This window comes from Thalassophryne amazonica, chromosome 10, assembly GCF_902500255.1.
Source record: "Thalassophryne amazonica chromosome 10, fThaAma1.1, whole genome shotgun sequence".
Classification (NCBI taxonomy): domain Eukaryota; kingdom Metazoa; phylum Chordata; class Actinopteri; order Batrachoidiformes; family Batrachoididae; genus Thalassophryne; species Thalassophryne amazonica.
In genome coordinates, this window is record NC_047112.1 from 54,048,151 (window position 1) to 54,067,496 (window position 19,346).

Genomic DNA, 19,346 nt, shown 5'->3' on the forward strand with positions numbered 1-19,346 from the left:
TTTTTTAGTTTAATTGCGTAGTGTAGTTAGCTGTTATCGAAGCTAACTTTTTGGTTAGCTGTGCCCACCACTACATATATGACCCGTGGTCACAGACGTACAGTCATGAAATTACATGAATGAAGCAGTGCGCTCTTATTGTGTCTTATTATGTCCAGCCGGGTATAGAAATAATTACTACAATCACCGGACACTGACAGATTAGATATTGTTGTATAATTAGTGAAAATCACTGGGTTGATATAAATAATAAATAAAAGGGGACCCAATACAGAACTCTGTGGTTAAATAACCCTGGTTAAATAAAAAAAATAAATACCACTCGAGGGATTCAAACCTGCAATTTACAAGAGCTGTGATTAACAGACAGAAACATTACCACTGCACTACAATCACTGTCTTATAACAGGAGAGTAAAATGCCTAAAATCAACAAGGAGATAAACATACAGAAAAAGAGAAATTAGACTATGTAGACGAAGAGGAAGTTTTCATCTTTAATTATGGCGAAAAAAGCGCCGTAATAATTGAAAAATGGCGTTTGTTATGGCATATCTTTGGTGATACGTGACTGAAAGTGGCGTATTTGTCGCACTGTTGGCTTGTCATAGTCCTGCGGTGCACCGCTCACAGGGCACAAGTGCAGTGCTCTAGTCTTGTTATGATGATGATGATTAGTATTTTAAGTAGGGATGGGTATCGATAAGATTTTAATCGATATCGATACCGTTATCGATTCCACTTATCGATCTGAGTCAAAAGTCCCAGTTAGTGACTTTAATCCACACAAAAGTGACTCAAGATATTTTAATGGCTTTGAGAGGGGTTAAGAAGCAGACTTGCCGTTTCTGAAGAGCAGCGAATCAAAGAACCACAAGCCAGTGGATTGAAGCATTGCTTCATTGGTTCAAGCTTCAAAGTGGTGTCGCACCGCAGAAACGGTTGATTACAGAGCCGCTGCAGGGTCTGTAATCAATGTAGAAAAATGATCATTTTCTCGACAAACACACCCAAAAACAACGACCGCTCTGAAGGACTGATAAGGGAATCGATATCGGTGGATCAAATAACTTCTTAACGATACTCGAAAAGAACCAGTTCTCGATACCCAACCCTAATTTTAAGTAGGTGGCCTTGGCCTGGATTAATGGTTAAATGTATGCGTTTACCCTCAGCCGATCTCCACTGGTCTGAGAAATGTTACAGCGCTCACTGCCTGCCAGATCCACAAGGTTGATCCTGCTGGTGATGCTGTGGTCATGTTCTTCTTCCTCCACAAATTCTGTCTGCATGTGAACACAGACACATTGAGACATGCACCTGTTAACTTGTAACAGCTCTGCTTAGGAGTGGGTCACTGCAGAAATATTGGATGCGTGTGATCTGCCTAGAGAAACATTGAATAAAGGGACCAGGTCTGCGAATTAGCTATTAGCTATATGACCTATGAACATGGCATCCGTTATTGTAACAATGCTTGTTGTTCTGTACCTATCAAATAAACATATAATAAATAAATGCTTATTGAATTATTAAATGACTTGAGAGTCATCATTTTGTCTTTTTTTAAATGTGAATAATTTCTGGTTTATTATACTCATCTCTCTTACCAAATTGAGTATACTTGGGTTGTAGACAAAAGAAAACATATGAGGACGTCATCTCGGGTTTTAAGAACAATGATACAGTGAGGAAAATAAGTATTTGAACACCCTGCGATTTTGCAAGTTCTCCCACTTAGAAATCATGGAGGGGTCTGAAATTTTCATCTTAGGTGCATGTCCACTGTGAGAGACATAATCTAAAAAAATCCGGAAATCACAATGTATGATTTTTTTTTAATAATTTATTTGTATGTTACTGCTACAAATAAGTATTTGAACACCTGTGAAAATCAATGTTAATATTTGGTACAGTAGCCTTTGTTTGCAAATACAGAGGCCAAACACTTCCTGTAGTTTTTCACCAGGTTTTCACACACTGCAGCAGGGATTTTGGTCCACTCCTCCATACAGATCTTCACCAAATCTTTCAGGTTTCTTTCAAATCTTTCAGCAAAGATTTTCTATTGAGTTCAGGTCTGGAGACTGGCCAGGCCACTCCAGGACCTTGAAATGCTTCTTACAGAGCCCCTCCTTAGTTGCCCTGGCTGTGTGTTTGGGGTCATTGTCATGCTGGAAGACCCAGCCATGACCCATCTTCAATGCTCTTACTGAAGGAAGGAGGTTGTTTGCCAAAATCTCGCAATACATGACCCCATCCATCCTCCCTTCAATACGGTGCAGTCGTCCTGTCCCCTTTGCAGAAGAGCACCCCCATGCTTCACGGTTGGGATGGTTTTCTTGGGGTTGTTCTCATCCTCTAAACATGGTAAATGGAGTTGATTCCAAAAAGCTCTATTCTGGTCTGATCTGACCACATGACCTTCTCCCATGCCTCCTCTGGATCATCCAGATGGTCACTGGTGAACTTCAAACGGGCCTGGACATGTGCTGGCTTGAGCAGGGGGACCTTGCTGCCCTGCAGGATTTTAAACCATGACAGCATCATGTGTTACTAATGTAATCTTTGTGAATGTGGTCCCATCTCTCTTCAGGTCATTGACCAGGTCCTCCTGTGTAGTTCTGAGCTTTCTCAGAATCATCCTTACCCCACAAAGTGAAATCTTGCATGGAATCCCAGACCGAGGGAGACTGACAGTCATCTTGTGTTTCTTCCACTTCCTAATAAATAATCATAACAGTTGTTGTCTTCTACCAAGCTGCTTGCCTGTTGTCCTGTAGTCCATCCCAGCCTTGTGCAGGTCTACAGTTTTGTCCCTGGTGTCCTTAGACAGCTCTTTGGTCTTGGCTATGGACAGGTTGGAGTGTGACTGATTGTGTGTGTGAACAGGTGTCTTTTATACAGGTTAACAAGTTCAAACAGGTGCAATTAATACAGGTAAAGAGTACAGAAAAAGAAAAAGAGGGCTTCTTAAAGAAAAATTAACAGGTCTGTGAGAGCCAGAATTCTTGCTGGTTGGTAGGTGTTCAAATACTTATTTGCAGCAGTAACATACAAATAAATTATAAAAAAAAAAAAATCATACATTGTGATTTCCAGATTTTTTTTTTAGATTATATCTCTCACAGTGGACATGCACCTAAGATGAAAATTTCAGACCCCTCCATTATTTCTAAGTGGTAGAACTTGCAAAACCGCAGGGTGTTCAAATACTTATTTTCCTCACTGTATATACGAGGTCTCTTAGAAAACTATCCTACCTTTTTATTTTTTTAAAAAACTATATGGATTTGAATGACGTGCGATTACACCAATCATGCTTGAACCCTCGTGCACATGCGTGAGTTTTTTCACGCGTGTCGGTGACGTCATTTCCCTGTGGGCAGGCCTTGAGTGAGATGTGGTTCAGCCCTCTCGGCTGAATTCCTTTGTTTCACACACTGCTCGAGACGGCGCGCGTTGCTTTATCAACATTTTTTCTGGACCTGTGAGGAATATCCGAGTGGACACTATTCGAGAAATTAAGCTGGTTTTCGGTGAAAAGTTTAATGGCTGATGAGAGATTATGGGGTGTTTCTGTCGCTGTAAGGACTTCCCACGGAGCAGGACGTCCTGCAGCGCTTCCAGGCGCCGTCGTCGGCCTGTTTCGACCTGAAAACATCCCAATTTAAGGCTTAATTCACCCAGGACGTCGTGAGAGAACAGAGAAGATTCAGAAGAGGCCGGCATGAGGACTTTATGCGGACAGTCCACTGTTTAAGGACATTTTGTAATGAAAGACGTGCGCGCAAATTCGCCGAGTCGTCACGGAAACGACTCGGCGAATTTGCGCGCACGTCTTTCATTAATCTGTGTGCGCCGCGACAGGAAAAACACCTCCGTGTTGAAAACCATTTGTAAAATTCAGGCGGCTTTTGATGGCTTTCAACAAGTGAGTAACTGAGAAATTGTTTAACAGCTTGGGCATGTTCCAACTTGCCCGTTAAGGTTTCCAACGGAGGTGTTTTTCCTGTCGTGACCCCCCACCGTCGGGTCCGGCCCGACATGCGACTCTGCCTGCACGTTCTTTCATTACAAAATGTTCGTTAACAATGGAATGTCCGAATAAACTCCTCATGCCGACTTCTTCTGAAAGTTCTCTGTTCTCTGACGACTTACTGGGTCAACAGAGCCTGAAATGTGGAAGTTTTCAACTTGAAACGGCGAGACGCTGCCGCCTCGAAGCGTAGATCGCCATCAGGCACCGTGGGCCGTCCTTACGGCGACACTACCAGACCAAAATCTCTCATCAGCCGTTAAAATTTTTACCGAAAACCAGCTGAATTTATCGAATGGTGTCCACTCAGTTGTGCCTTACAGTTTTGAAAAAATTTTGATCAAACAAAGCAGCAGTCTCTGAGCCATTCCTAAACAATGAAAAAAATCGACGAGAGGGTGGGCGACTCCTCACTCAAAGACTGCCCACAGGCGAATGACGTAACCGACAGGCCTGAAAAAAACTCTCACATGCCCACCAGGGTTCAAGCATGTCTGATGTAATCACACGTGATTCAAATCCATATGGTTTTTGAAAAAAATAAGGTCGGATACTTTTCTAATACACCTCGTATATATATATTTTTTTTTTTATTTTTTTTTTTTTACCATTTTCTTACACATTATAGACCAAACAATTAATAGATGCATTAAATAAACAGTTTCACTGATACTGACAATAACTGTAAATTGCAGGCCTAAAAAACAAAAAAAACTGTCAATTATACATAGTTTGTCTTTTTGTCTCAGGAAGAGGCAAAGATTTTAGACTATTTATTTCATATATACCTTTTTAATTTTTCACACCCGGTATAGTTTATTTGGATTTTTTTTTAATAAATATGTTCTGTTGCAAGAGATCTTTATAAAATGCTGAAAGCTATTGGTAGAATTTATCATATTAACTGGGAAAAAATCTGTTAGATTAATAAATTAATCAAATAAATAAATAAAACAACTAATGTATTATAAAAGTAACCATTAGTGCCAGCCCTAGATTGGCCCACTTCACAAATTCTTAAATGACAGTAAAAGTATATTTAAATTTTAAGTCTTTTTTTGTTGTTGTTGTTGTCAGAGACACATGTAGAATCTGTACCTTAGTCTGGGTCATAATCAAGGTGAAGACGGAGTGCGATCTGGAGCTCTTGTCATTCATTCCAGTGGCAGCTGTGGCTCTCTGCTTGTTGCCCAGCTCCAACCAACCCTGGAAAATGTGAATATTGGTGGAAAATCACACATTTATGACCACCATTTTTTCTCTCCCACATATTTTTGAGAGCCACCTCACCTTCACTAAAACTAAAACTAAAACTCCCACAAATCAAAATTCAGACAAATACTGTGCAATTTTCAGCTGACTATAAAAAAAAAAACCCCAGTCAACACTGAATGTTTCGAACATTGACTGTAAAAACTGTCACACCATGCTGAATACGAAATGTAGTACAGTATACAAAATAGATTATGGTCTTTGTAAAAGCTATTCTACTTAGGCCCCATAAAAAAACATAGTTATCATCCTTGACATTAGAAAAAAGTGATGGGGGTGGGCAGTTTTTTTTCTTAGAAACAGGTACACACATCATTTCAAACCTGAAAAATGACACATATAGCACCTGCATACCAAGTAAGGAACTAAAAATATCAGATATTTTTAAAATAAACTTTGTTTCCATGTTGAATACAGTCAATGTACTGCACACTAGTAGCATGATAAACATGTACACTGTGTGTGAGTGGGAGGGAGCCACCGACTGTGTGGTTGTCACTAACAACAAATGGAAAATTCCAGGCCCGGCTCAGTAAACTTTTGCCAAAACATACTCACCACCTAGCGGATGTGCCAGTTGTCAGCTGTACTGTTGTCAATTAAATTGACCAAAAATAAAAAAATAAATTGATGCGGGCTGATTTCGGCATGCGGGTGGGGATAAAAAGCTAATGCTTTTTTTTTTTTTTTTTAATGGAGCCTTATAAGAATCAATTACTCTGAGGAATCTAAACCATGGTGGTGGGGAGTGTCTGGGGATGCAACCTACCTGAATATCCCTGTAAGAGCTCACTATATTCCTGTGAAGACAAAACAAAGACTTACACTATTCAAGAATCCCGTTTCAGCTTTCGTTAGAGACAATGTTTTATAAAAAGAACAAGGTATACTTACGATGAGAGGTCTGCAACGTAGGGACCATGGACCGGATGTTCTCTCACTCTTAGCTAGAGACAAATAGTTTGTCAAGATTGATCAGACTCAAAAAGTTCAACTTTAGCAAGAACGAGGGTAACAATGTTCACATATTAGCTTTATGCACAAGTACATCTCAGAAAGGTGTTTAAGTAAAGTTCTGTATACACCATGACAGGAAACTGTCAATCTCTGTTATTTTTGGGTTGACTGCTTTCAGTCAATACTCTCAGCTCCATGTATGAAAGGCGGTTAAAAAGTAGCAACATTTTTACAAAGAAATCCTTAGATTAGAATGCATAATGCTTGTCAGTGGCAAGTAGTTTTGCTTTTTCAAACACCCTGTTTCAATGACTTACAGGCATTCTTCTTTGGTTTGGCTCATCTCTGGTCACCAGCAGGTCATGAATCTTCTCGTTATACACCTCGAAATAGCTCATCTCCACATGGCAGATGATCTGAAACATAAATCCACAACAGTAATAAGTTATAACACAAGGAGAGAAAAAAATAAATAAATAATGCCACACTCAGTTTCACATTAACACCTGGATGTTGCCCAGTAACACTGCAGTTGTGTGTTTGCCCACAGAGGAGCAGGAGTATACTCAGATTTTCCTCAAGATCTCGTTTACCTTCCATTTATTCCTCTGATCATGTCAAGCCAATTATTTTATGTTAACCACCCTCAAAACTAAAAAAGCACTAAAAAGGCAAAAACCGTATTAACTATTTAACCACAGGTAAATGCTTAGGAGTGATACCTCTTGATTTTCCATGGATGCCAGCCTTGAAAAGAGTTCCTGGCAGAACCTTGGGATCACTCCAGCCTGTTCTCCAAAGCCCATCATCCTTTATAGCAATTATGTAAAATAAAACAAACAATTCTGACAGTCACTTGCAACTTAAAAGGCACATTTCACAATAACGTGTATGCATATCTTCCGCAAGTGATTCAAAACTCCTTGTGATCAATTAAAACCAAAAAATACTGACGTGTATGACTTGCCAGAGCCTGTTTGGCCATATGCAAACAGGCAGGTATTGAATCCTTCGAATGCCCTCAGCAGCAAAGGTTTGGCCAGAGTTTCATACACAGTCTGCTGGCTGGCGAAGGTGTGCTCATTCTCATCAACAGAGCAATAGGAGAAGTCGTAGACAAAGGAGTGGCTCTGTTTGGAGTGTGGATGCTGGACTACAGTCTCCTGGCCATTCATGAAGACCACCTGCAGCGCCTTCTCTGCCTTCTCCCTAAAGATAAATCATTTTTTTTTTTTTATTTATGTTTCCAAACATTAGAGTAAAGCCTCCATATGCTTCACCACCGTGGTTCTTAATTCTGGTCAATGGGATATTTTCCATTTTACGCTCTGTGTAATGAGTCAGTTCAGAATTGTTTAATTGTTCAAGCAACTCTTGATAAACCATGAAGCAATAAATTTTCATCTGACTGAAATTTTTTCCTGGCAAAAATCAATGCCAACAATTCTCTAAAATGTGGCATAAAGGGGCACGCATTCTTTTTTTCTCAATAAATACAATAAACACATTATACAGTATCCAAATCTATTCTAAATAGCCCCTAAGGAGGGGGAGAGAGAGAGAGAGAGAGAGAGAGAGAGAGAGAGAGAGAGAGAGAGAGAGAGAGAGAGAGAGAGAGAGAGAGAGAGAGAGAGAGAGAGAATAAAAAGAATGCAAAACCTGAACATACAGGTACATAAAAGGGTGGTGGGGGCGGGGTGTAGTCTTGATTCTGGGGGGTCTGGGGGATCTCCCCCAGAAATGTTTTAAAAGAGCAAGTCAAATTTTGAATATTCTAGTGAATTTTAATGGGTATGAAGCCCTCTGAAACAAAGAAAACTCACTTCAAACTGTGAAGTAAAAACACAGTATTGAATATGGGGGGTCTAGGGGATCTCCCCCAGAATTTTTTTAAAAGAGCAAGTCAAATTTTATATATTCTAGTGAATTTTAATGGGTATGAAGCCCTCTGAAACAAAGAAAACTCACTTCAAACTGTGAAGTAAAAACACAGTGTTGAATATGGGGGGTCTGGGGGTCCTTCCCCAGAACATTTTTAAAAGAGCAACTCACATTTTGTGTATTCTGGTGAATTTTAGTGGGTATGAGGCCCTCTGACACAAAGAAAACTCACTTCAAACTGAGAAGTAAAAACACAGTATTGATTCTATGGGATCTCCCCCAGAAATTTTTTAAAAGAGCAAGTCAAATTTTGAATACTCTAGTGAATTTTAATGGGTATGAAGCCCTGTGAAACAAAGAAAACTCACTTCAAACTGTCAAGTAAAAATTCTTTGTCTTCTGTAGTATTTTGATCGGTTCCAATCCAGTAATAAAATACATCCATCAACTGTTTCAGAAGACCATAACAGGTCGTTTTAACGTAAAAAAAAGGTAAATATTACTCACACATATGCTCTTTAGGGTTTTAGCTGGGAAAAAATTAAGATAAAGAGAAATAAAACAAAGAACCAGCGAAGCAGGAGATCGAAGCATTGCTTCACTGGTTCAAAGCAAAGCCACACCCTTTTTCAAGCACTGAGTTTTTATAATAAATCCTCAGGAGAAAATGTGGAGGTCACCTTGACAGGTCATATGCATTTGAAAAACATGTAAATGCAGGTAACAATGCTAGATCTGTTGTCAAGCCTTTTCTCCCCTTATATGACACTGAAAACGCGACAGATACTTTTATTTTATGTCAGCTTGTCCATGGAACTCTCGATGTAATACCCAGACATTGCTTTTCACATGTGAATGGTCTAAAATAGTGTTGATCAGCTCACTAAGGCTAGGGTTGGGTATTGAGAACCGGTTCTTTTCGAGTATCGTTAAGAAATTATTCGATCCACCGATATCAATAGTCTTTTTGCTTAATGATTCCCTTATCGGTCCTTCAGACCGGCCATTGTTTGTTGGGAAAATGATCATTTCTCTAAGTTGATTACCGATCCTGCAGCGGCTCTGTAATCAACCGCTTCTGCAGCGTGACTCCACTTTGAAGCATAAATGAATGAAGCAGTGCTTCGATCCGCTGGCTCTTTGGTTCGCTGCTCTTCAGAAGCGGAAAGTCCACTTCTTAACCCCTCTCAAAGCTATTAAATTATGTCAGTCGTGAGCCACTTTTGTGTGGATAAAAGTCACTAACTGGGACTCTTGTCTTGTTGCAGTCAAGAAACGAGAATCATCCTCCATTCCGTTGGCACAGCTCCAAATGCTGTGCAGCTCCCTGCCGAGACAGAGTCCGGTCAGAATTAATAACCTCAAAGCGAATTGGCGCTTTAAATAAAATGACACCTCTTTCCAAACGCTGTAATACAGACAATAAACCACAATCCAAACGTTTTTTTCCTACCAAAATGAGACGTCCTGCATTCTTTATGAATCACATTCTGACGTGCGCAGCCAGCTGCAAGAGTTCAGCTCAGATGTATGGAAAGAAATTCATGCCAGTATTGTCTGAAAGGAAGTGCTTTTGACAATAACTACAGATTTTGCTTATTTATGTCCAGAGATCAAGGATCCACCATTTAAAGTTTATTAAATCAGAAGTGTCTGACTCCGTGGTATAACTCACAAACTCGTAGCTTAAAGCAGATAACCCGTAAGTTGGAGAGGAAATGGCGTCTCACTAATTTAGAAGATCTTCACTTAGCCTGGAAAAAGAGTTTGTTGCTCTATAAAAAAGCCCTCCGTAAAGCTAGGACATCTTTCTACTCATCACTAATTGAAGAAAATAAGAACAACCCCAGGTTTCTTTTCAGCACTGTAGCCAGGCTGACAAAGAGTCAGAGCTCTATTGAGCTGAGTATTCCATTAACTTTAACTAGTAATGACTTCATGACTTTCTTTGCTAACAAAATTTTGACTATTAGAGAAAAAATTACTCATAACCATCCCAAAGATGTATCGTTATCTTTGGCTGCTTTCAGTGATGCCGGTATTTGGTTAGACTCTTTCTCTCCGATTGTTCTGTCTGAGTTATTTTCATTAGTTACTTCATCCAAACCATCAACATGTTTATTAGACCCCATTCCTGCCAGGCTGCTCAAGGAAGTCCTACCATTATTTAATGCTTCAATCTTAAATATGATCAATCTATCTTTGTTAGTTGGTTATGTACCACAGGCCTTTAAGGTGGCAGTAATTAAACCATTACTTAAAAAGCCATCACTTGACCCAGCTATCTTAGCTAATTATAGGCCAATCTCCAACCTTCCTTTTCTCTCAAAGATTCTTGAGAGGGTAGTTGTAAAACAGCTAACTGATCACCTGCAGAGGAATGGTCTATTTGAAGAGTTTCAGTCAGGTTTTAGAATTCATCATAGTACAGAAACAGCATTAGTGAAGGTTACAAATGATCTTCTTATGGCTTCGGACAGTGGACTTATCTCTGTGCTTATTCTGTTGGACCTCAGTGCTGCTTTTGATACTGTTGACCATAAAATTTTATTACAGAGATTAGAGCATGTCATAGGTATTAAAGGCACTGCGCTGCGGTGGTTTGAATCATATTTGTCTAATAGATTACAGTTTGTTCATGTAAATGGGGAATCTTCTTCACAGACTAAAGTTAATTATGGAGTTCCACAAGGTTCTGTGCTAGGACCAATTTTATTCACTTTATACATGCTTCCCTTAGGCAGTATTATTAGACGGTATTGCTTAAATTTTCATTGTTACGCAGATGATACCCAGCTTTATCTATCCATGAAGCCAGAGGATACACACCAATTAGCTAAACTGCAGGATTGTCTTACAGACATAAAGACATGGATGACCTCTAATTTCCTGCTTTTAAACTCAGATAAAACTGAAGTTATTGTACTTGGCCCCACAAATCTTAGAAGCATGGTGTCTAACCAGATCGTTACTCTGGATGGCATTTCCCTGATCTCTAGTAATACTGTGAGAAATCTTGGAGTCATTTTTGATCAGGATATGTCATTCAAAGCGCATATTAAACTAATATGTAGGACTGCCTTTTTGCATTTACGCAATATCTCTAAAATCAGAAAGGTCTTGTCTCAGAGTGATGCTGAAAAACTAATTCATGCATTTATTTCCTCTAGGCTGGACTATTGTAATTCATTATTATCAGGTTGTCCTAAAAGTTCCCTAAAAAGCCTTCAGTTGGTTCAGAATGCTGCAGCTAGAGTACTGATGGGGACTAGCAGGAGAGAGCATATCTCATCCGTGTTGGCCTCTCTTCATTGGCTTCCTGTTAATTCTAGAATAGAATTTAAAATTCTTCTTCTTACTTATAAGGTTTTGAATAATCAGGTCCCATCTTATCTTAGGGACCTCGTAGTACCATATTACCCCATTAGAGCGCTTCGCTCTCAGACTGCGGGCTTACTTGTAGTTCCTAGGGTTTGTAAGAGTAGAATGGGAGGCAGAGCCTTCAGCTTTCAGGCTCCTCTCCTGTGGAACCAGCTCCCAATTCAGATCAGGGAGACAGATACCCTCTCTACTTTTAAGATTAGGCTTAAAACTTTCCTTTTCACTAAGGCTTATAGTTAGGGCTGGATCGGGTGACCCTGGACCATCCCTTGGTTATGTTGCTTTAGACGTAGACTGTGGGGGGTTCCCATGATGCACTGTTTCTTTCTCTTTTTGCTCCGTATGCATCACTCTGCATTTAATCATTAGTGATCGATCTCTGCCCCCCTTCTCGGCATGTCTTTTTCCTGGTTCTTTCCCTCAGCCCCAACCAGTCTCAGCAGAAGACTGCCCCTCCCTGAGCCTGGTTCTGCTGGAGGTTTCTTCCTGTTAAAAGGGAGTTTTTCCTTCCCACTGTGGCCAAGTGCTTGCTCATAGGGGGTCGTTTTGACCGTTGGGGTTTTTCATAATTATTGTATGGCCTCGCCTTACAATATGGTGCGCCTTGGGGCAACTGTTTGTTGTGATTTGGCGCTATATAAGAAAAAAGTTGATTGATTGATTGATTATATCCAGAGTTTAAGGATCCAGTGACCAATTTCATATTTATTTACTTTAAGACTAAATAAAATGTTGTCGACATAGAAAACCTGTAAAGCGTACTTTTAGTACACATAAAATTAACAAGCGGTAACGACAAGGGATCGGATCAATAAGCAGAATCGATAATGGTATCGATAAAATCGTATCAATACCCATCCCTACTAAACATTGTGGCAAAATATGACCCAATTCTAACAGTTTTGACTTCTCTTCACTGGCTGCAGTTTATTTTCAAATTGCTTTTCAGATCTGGTTCTTATCCCATCCACGAGCAGTAGGACATGATTAACACCTGGGAAGAACAAGAGTTACAAGTTCCCTGGAGAGAGGTGTTTGTCAATACTAGTACTTTTGCAAGAGAGTGAAGGTTCAGGCATTTAGGGTCCTGGTGCATCCTGTCTTAAGCCTGGTTCACACGGCAGGATATTAAAATTGTATGTAGGCTTCCAAAACCCAAGAGACCACACACATGGAGATAAAAATATCTAACAGTGTTGGTTGTCCAGTGTGTGGTGTCCAGCCACACGGAAAGGACAACACCAAACATGAACAGATTTCACACACAAATCTTCCCAGCTCAAACAGGAAATCTCACAAAATCTCTCGAGATTAAACGTGACTTCAGAGTAAACAAACGGAGATACTTTGTGGACTATTTACAACAGGGAAAAAAAAAAACAATACAAAAAGAAAAGGCATTCTTTAAAAGGAGTGGAGACAGTGCGACCACTGGACATTCTGGTAAGTCAGAACAGCTGTTCTGATTTTAGATTTCGCTATGTGCGTCTGTCACCTTGCTTTCTGATTGGCTGCACGTCACATTCAGCAGGCTGTGTGCTCGTTTGTGGTGGGGGGGCACCACGATATCGGGCCAAGACAATCCAACATGTTGAATATCCCAGTTTGCAATCGGAGCACCCCTGACATTCTTCCGAGCAGATCAAAGCTCTCTTAACACACCACACACGGCAGGAATATCTGATAAGATTATCTTTAGCGTCATCACAAATGTTGGGCGCCCTTAAGCTTGTCGGAAGGGGAAGATCGGGTCCGATATCGGCCTAATTATCCTGCCGTGTGAACCAAGCTTTACTGTATGGTTGTCAGATGTGAATGTTAATCGGCAAACTAAGGCAATAACTGGATGTCTTTGAGACTAGATCTCTTCAGAGGATCATTGAATAGTGCTGGAATTACTTTTTTTCAAACAAGGTGAAGACGGACCTGTTCTCTGCCTGGGTGGTTGCCAACCAGGAATAGGAACCAAGGCACGTGTGGTGGATGGAGCAGCACTGGCACATACTCCATGATTAACTCGGAGCAGATTAGTCAGTGTTGTCAAAAATAATGACCCCCCCCCCCCCCCCCAAAAAAAAAAAAACATTTTCCAGAATATCTCCACAAACAACAGGGTTATAGAGATTATATGACCCTGGTATCAAGGGTTTGTAATAAAAAAAAAAGAAGACATTTTCAGAATATCGCCACAACACATAAGGATAGACAAAAGATTCATGACTTATGTTGAAGAGATAATCATTTCATTTTGATGGCACCTGCACAATGTAAAAATGAATGATGATTCTATAGTTCTAAAAACGCATTTTACATGTGCTCACAAGGTATGCATTGCCCCACCAGTCCTGTTCATTTGTATTTTTAAATCTCTATCGGGATTGATACCACTTTATCTCACTGAGCTTTTACTTTTAATGTTTTCCACTCCTTTGAGGGCACTCGGGACTTCTCATAAAATGTATCTAGTTGTAAACTCCAGATTGAACACTAGGAGGGATTACGCATATTAATTAGTAGCTGTTACAAAAATGTGGAACAGCCCCCCCCCCATATCAAGACCTCACCAACACTAGAATTTTTCAAAACAAACATGAAAACCCATTTTCATTCATCATATTTAGATTTGTGCACTGCTATACTCCTTTAGCATGCGTTAGTCCCATGTCAGCTGCTAACTTTGTTTTTCTTTTACTCATAGAGCCGTTTGGTCAACTTTTGCTGTTTTTACAAATAAAATGCTTTGACTTGAAAACCAAAATGCCAAGCTCACTCCCAGTAACAATATGCTGGATCAGCTCAGAGCAGCACTAGTTATTTTTGCTTTGACAAACTGATGTCCCATTGATCAGGTTCCAGCACGAGGCTGAGACCACTGATTTAAATCCTAAAGAGCAACATTTCCTGAACCAGATTATATCGCATATTGAGGAAGCAAAGCCCACTCATCTCCTGCAAAAATTACAGTGAAGTTAATCATACATCACAAACCTGACATCGAAAGGGCGGACACGGACGGCCACCGTCACTGCGCTGTTCTCCATCTTCAAGAAATCACGCTGCTTCAGATTCTCACTGGGACTGGTTTGTGGCTGATCTGAAGGTACCGGTGGAGATGCAGAACATCTGGTTTGGGTCACATCTATCTTTTTGCTTGATATCAATGCAGAGGGCATACTTGACACTTGCAGCACAGACTTGTGCACATCTTCTGGGGCCTTGGTGACCCGAGGACCCGGGACATTGAGCTCCTGCGCTCGGACTTTGTGCCTTTCTAAATTTGCAGATGTGACTGCCGCTGGACTGGGGGCTTCTTTTCCAGCCAGCCTCTCAAACACATCTCTCCTGGCAGCAATTTTCTGAAACGGAGTCTTTCTGGTGGGCGTTTTAAAGGTTTGGGCCTTGTCCTCTGCTTGTCTCACTGTGAAGGAGGAGGAGGGGGTCTTGCTGTGGACAAACCTCCCATGAGTGGCAGCATTAACAGGTTCCTTTAAACTTGCCGATCGGAATACGGTGGGCGTCCTACCGTTTGCCTCACTCGGGACTTTTGACGTTGGGTTCATGTCAGTCCCACTGAGTCCTCGCTGTCTGGACGCACTTTTACCAGTCGATGGAGTTCTGGTTCTGCGTTGCAAGTTCAGTCTTTTCTCCACAGCTGGCGTTTTTTCGACATTGTCCATGGTTTCAGCTCCGGTCTTCCTCTTTGACCTCCTCTGCAAAGTGAGCTGGGCCCGATGCGACGTCTGCTGCCCCCCGATGCTTTCTGACAACGCGGAGATGACGTAAGTCCTGTTCATTGTTCTACTTTTGTCTGATAACTTGCTGTGTTCTTCCTCGCACCGCGTTACTTCGATTTTCTCTGTTGCTTTTCGCTCTCTGGATGTCGACAGAAGGTTATCGTAGTAAGCCGTGTGCTTCTTCGCTTGTACCGAAAACAACGACATGCTAGCATGCTAGTCACCAACTAAAGTTAAAAACAAGCTCACGCTTCACCTAACACTCAGGTTTATCGAATTTTTTTTTTTTTTTTGCTGTCACCAACTTACATAACGGATACACTGACGTTACACTGGCGGGTAAATAAGTCTGTTCCGAGCCTGAGAGAGGGGAAAAAAAGACAAATGTAAATGAATTTGAATGTTTTGATTTCTCCTCTTCCGCCTTCACCCGCTTCAATTTCAAACAGTCCCCGGTGCTCGCAGCTGATTGGCTGAATTCTCCCATGACGTTATGGACAACATGCTGCAGATACACTAGAATATCGTTTGGGGGCGGCAGAGTTCATAATGTCTATATGTTAGTTGTATGGACTTTTCTTCATCAAAGAGCGACTGTTTCTTATGTATGGAAGCCCGTTTGCGCCACTTGAAAAAAGTTTTTTTGATTATTTGCGAAATACTATCTCACAATTCTGACTTATTATCTCACAATTCTGAGTTACTATGTTCATATTTACGAGCACTAATTGGCTGGTTTTGTTCAGTAGGAACGAAGCGTCTGATATTATCATGTTTATTTTATGACGTTTCATCCCACAATGGTGTTTGTTTTAGTGTTTATTTGTTTAAATGATTTTAATTTTATTCATTGACGTTATAAATGAATATGCAGCTTGAATCACTGTGGAACGTTTGAGGACCCTGTTGAAATTAGAGTCCATTCCTGTTGTCTGTATATGTATTATGTCTGTATATCCATCCATCCATCCATTTTCTTCCGCTTTATCCGGAGTCGGGTCGCGGGGGCAGCAGCTCAAGTAAAGCCACCCAGACCTCCCGATCCACACACACCTCCCCCAGCATCTCCGGGGGAACCCCAAGGCGTTCCCAAGCCAGCCAGATGTAATCCTTCCAGCGTGTCCTGGGTCTTCCCCGGGGCCTCCTCCCAATGGGACGTGCCCGGAACACCTCTCCATATATTAATTTATTCAGAGTATCCTAATCATCATCAGAATTATTATTAGTATTATTATTATAAAAATGTACACAAAACAATGGTTATCATTCCATGTAATAATAACTCAGAATTGCGAGATAAGTCAGAATTGCAAGATAGTAAGTCAGAATTGCGAGATAGTAAGTCAGAATTGAGAGAGCTTTAAATCAGAAGTGCCTGACTCCGTGGTATAACTCACAAACTTGTAGCTTAAAGCAGATAACCCGTAAGTTGGAGAGGAAATGGCGTCTCACTAATTTAGAAGATCTTCACTTAGCCTGGAAAAAGAGTCTGTTGCTCTATAAAAAAGCCCTCCGTAAAGCTAGGACATCTTTCTACTCATCACTAATTGAAGAAAATAAGAACAACCCCAGGTTTCTTTTCAGCACTGTAGCCAGGCTGACAAAGAGTCAGAGCTCTGTTGAGCTGAGTATTCCATTAACTTTAACTAGTAATGACTTCATGACTTTCTTTGCTAACAAAATTTTAACTATTAGAGAAAAAATTACTCATAACCATCCCAAAGACGTATCGTTATCTTTGGCTGCTTTCAGTGATGCCGGTATTTGGTTAGACTCTTTCTCTCCGATTGTTCTGTCTGAGTTATTTTCATTAGTTACTTCATCCAAACCATCAACATGTTTATTAGACCCCATTCCTACCAGGCTGCTCAAGGAAGCCCTACCATTATTTAATGCTTCGATCTTAAATATGATCAATCTATCTTTGTTAGTTGGCTATGTACCACAGGCTTTTAAGGTGGCAGTAATTAAACCATTACTTAAAAAGCCATCACTTGACCCAGCTATCTTAGCTAATTATAGGCCAATCTCCAACCTTGCTTTTCTCTCAAAAATTCTTGAAAGGGTAGTTGTAAAACAGCTAACTGATCATCTGCAGAGGAATGGTCTATTTGAAGAGTTTCAGTCAGGTTTTAGAATTCATCATAGTACAGAAACAGCATTAGCGAAGGCTACAAATGATCTTCTTATGGCCTCGGACAGTGGACTCATCTCTGTGCTTGTTCTGTTAGACCTCAGTGCTGCTTTTGATACTGTTGACCATAAAATTTTATTACAGAGATTAGAGCATGCCATAGGTATTAAAGGCACTGCGCTGCGGTGGTTTGAATCATATTTGTCTAATAGATTACAATTTGTTCATGTAAATGGGGAATCTTCTTCACAGACTAAAGTTAATTATGGAGTTCTGTGCTAGGACCAATTTTATTCACTTTATACATGCTTCCCTTAGGCAGTATTATTAGATGGTATTGCTTAAATTTTCATTGTTACGCAGATGATACCCAGCTTTATCTATCCATGAAGCCAGAGGACACACACCAATTAGCTAAACTGCAGGATTGTCTTACTGACATAAAGACATGGATGACCTCTAATTTCCTGCTTTTAAACTCAGATAAAACTGAAGTTATTGTACTTGGCCCCACAAATCTTAGAAACATGGTGTCTAACCAGATCCTTACTCTGGATGGCATTACCCTGAGCTCTAGTAATACTGTGAGAAATCTTGGAGTCATTTTTGATCAGGATATGTCATTCAAAGCGCATATTAAACAAATATGTAGGACTGCTTTTTTGCATTTACGCAATATCTCTAAAATCAGAAAGGTCTTGTCTCAGAGTGATGCTGAAAAACTAATTCATGCATTTATTTCCTCTAGGCTGGACTATTGTAATTCATTATTATCAGGTTGTCCTAAGGGTTCCCTGAGGAGCCTTCAGTTAATTCAAAATGCTGCAGCTAGAGTACTGACGGGGACTAGAAGGAGAGAGCATATCTCACCCATATTGGCCTCTCTTCCTTGGCTTCCTGTTAATTCTAGAATAGAATTTAAAATTCTTCTTACTTATAAGGTTTTGAATAATCAGGTCCCATCTTATCTTGGGGACCTCGTAGTGCCATATCACCCCAATAGAGCGCTTCGCTCTCAGACTGCAGGCTTACTTGTAGTTCCTAGGGTTTGTAAGAGTAGAATGGGAGGCAGAGCCTTCAGTTTCAGGCTCCTCTCCTGTGGAACCAGCTCCCAATTCAGATCAGGGAGACAGACACCCTCTCTACTTTTAAGATTAGGCTTAAAACTTTCCTTTTTGCTGGGGCTTATAGTTAGGGCTGGATCAGGTGACCCTGAACCATCCCTTAGTTATGCTGCTGTAGACGTAGACTGCTGGGGGGTTCCCATGATGCATTGTTTCTTTCTCTTTTTGCTCTGTATGCACCACTCTGCATTTAATCATTAGTGATCGATCTCTGCTCCCCTCCACAGCATGTCTTTTTCCTGGTTCTCTCCCTCAGCTCCAACCAGTCCCAGCAGAAGACTGCCCCTCCCTGAGCCTGGTTCTGCTGGAGGTTTCTTCCTGTTAAAAGGGAGTTTTTCCTTCCCACTGTAGCCAAGTGCTTGCTCACAGGGGGTCGTTTTGACCGTTGGGGTTTTACGTGATTGTTGTATGGCCTTGCCTTACAATATAAAGCGCCTTGGGGCAACTGTTTGTTGTGATTGGGCGCTATATAAAAAAATTGATTGATTGATTGAATTGTGAGATACTATCTCACAATTAATCAAAAAAACTTTTTCTCAAGTGGCGCAAACGGGCTTCCATATCCATAGGCTTCCATACCATAATAAAGAAAGTGGAACAACTGACAAAAATAAAACAAATATGCCCTGTCTCACACGTATAATTCATCACAGAGTAAGCACATTAACCTTGTGTGCACTCACACACATACATACATTAGACAAGCGAAAATACACCTTACGTTCGTTTTATACAAACCACAGGGGTAAAACTACATGTCCCATAATGCCTTGCGACGTAAACGCTGTGACAACTTAGAGAACTTCTAATGCGCACGTTCCACAA

At 40.6% G+C, this 19,346-nt stretch overlaps 1 protein-coding gene across 1 annotated transcript in view; it reads right to left on the reverse strand.

Moving 5' to 3' along the window:
* The window catches only part of kif14 (kinesin family member 14), an 83,769-nt gene extending 68,070 nt beyond the window's left edge, over positions 1 to 15,699 (reverse strand). Inside the window, exons 1-8 of the mRNA XM_034180008.1 lie at positions 14,518 to 15,699; positions 7,222 to 7,476; positions 6,990 to 7,077; positions 6,585 to 6,683; positions 6,205 to 6,257; positions 6,080 to 6,110; positions 5,137 to 5,244; positions 1,169 to 1,285 (exon numbers count right to left, since the gene is read on the reverse strand). Of these exons, the coding sequence (XP_034035899.1) occupies positions 1,169 to 1,285; positions 5,137 to 5,244; positions 6,080 to 6,110; positions 6,205 to 6,257; positions 6,585 to 6,683; positions 6,990 to 7,077; positions 7,222 to 7,476; positions 14,518 to 15,470 (1,704 nt within the window). The 5' untranslated portion in view covers positions 15,471 to 15,699. The remainder of the gene's footprint in view (positions 1 to 1,168; positions 1,286 to 5,136; positions 5,245 to 6,079; positions 6,111 to 6,204; positions 6,258 to 6,584; positions 6,684 to 6,989; positions 7,078 to 7,221; positions 7,477 to 14,517) is intronic.
* Between the last annotated feature and the right edge of the window lie 3,647 nt (positions 15,700 to 19,346).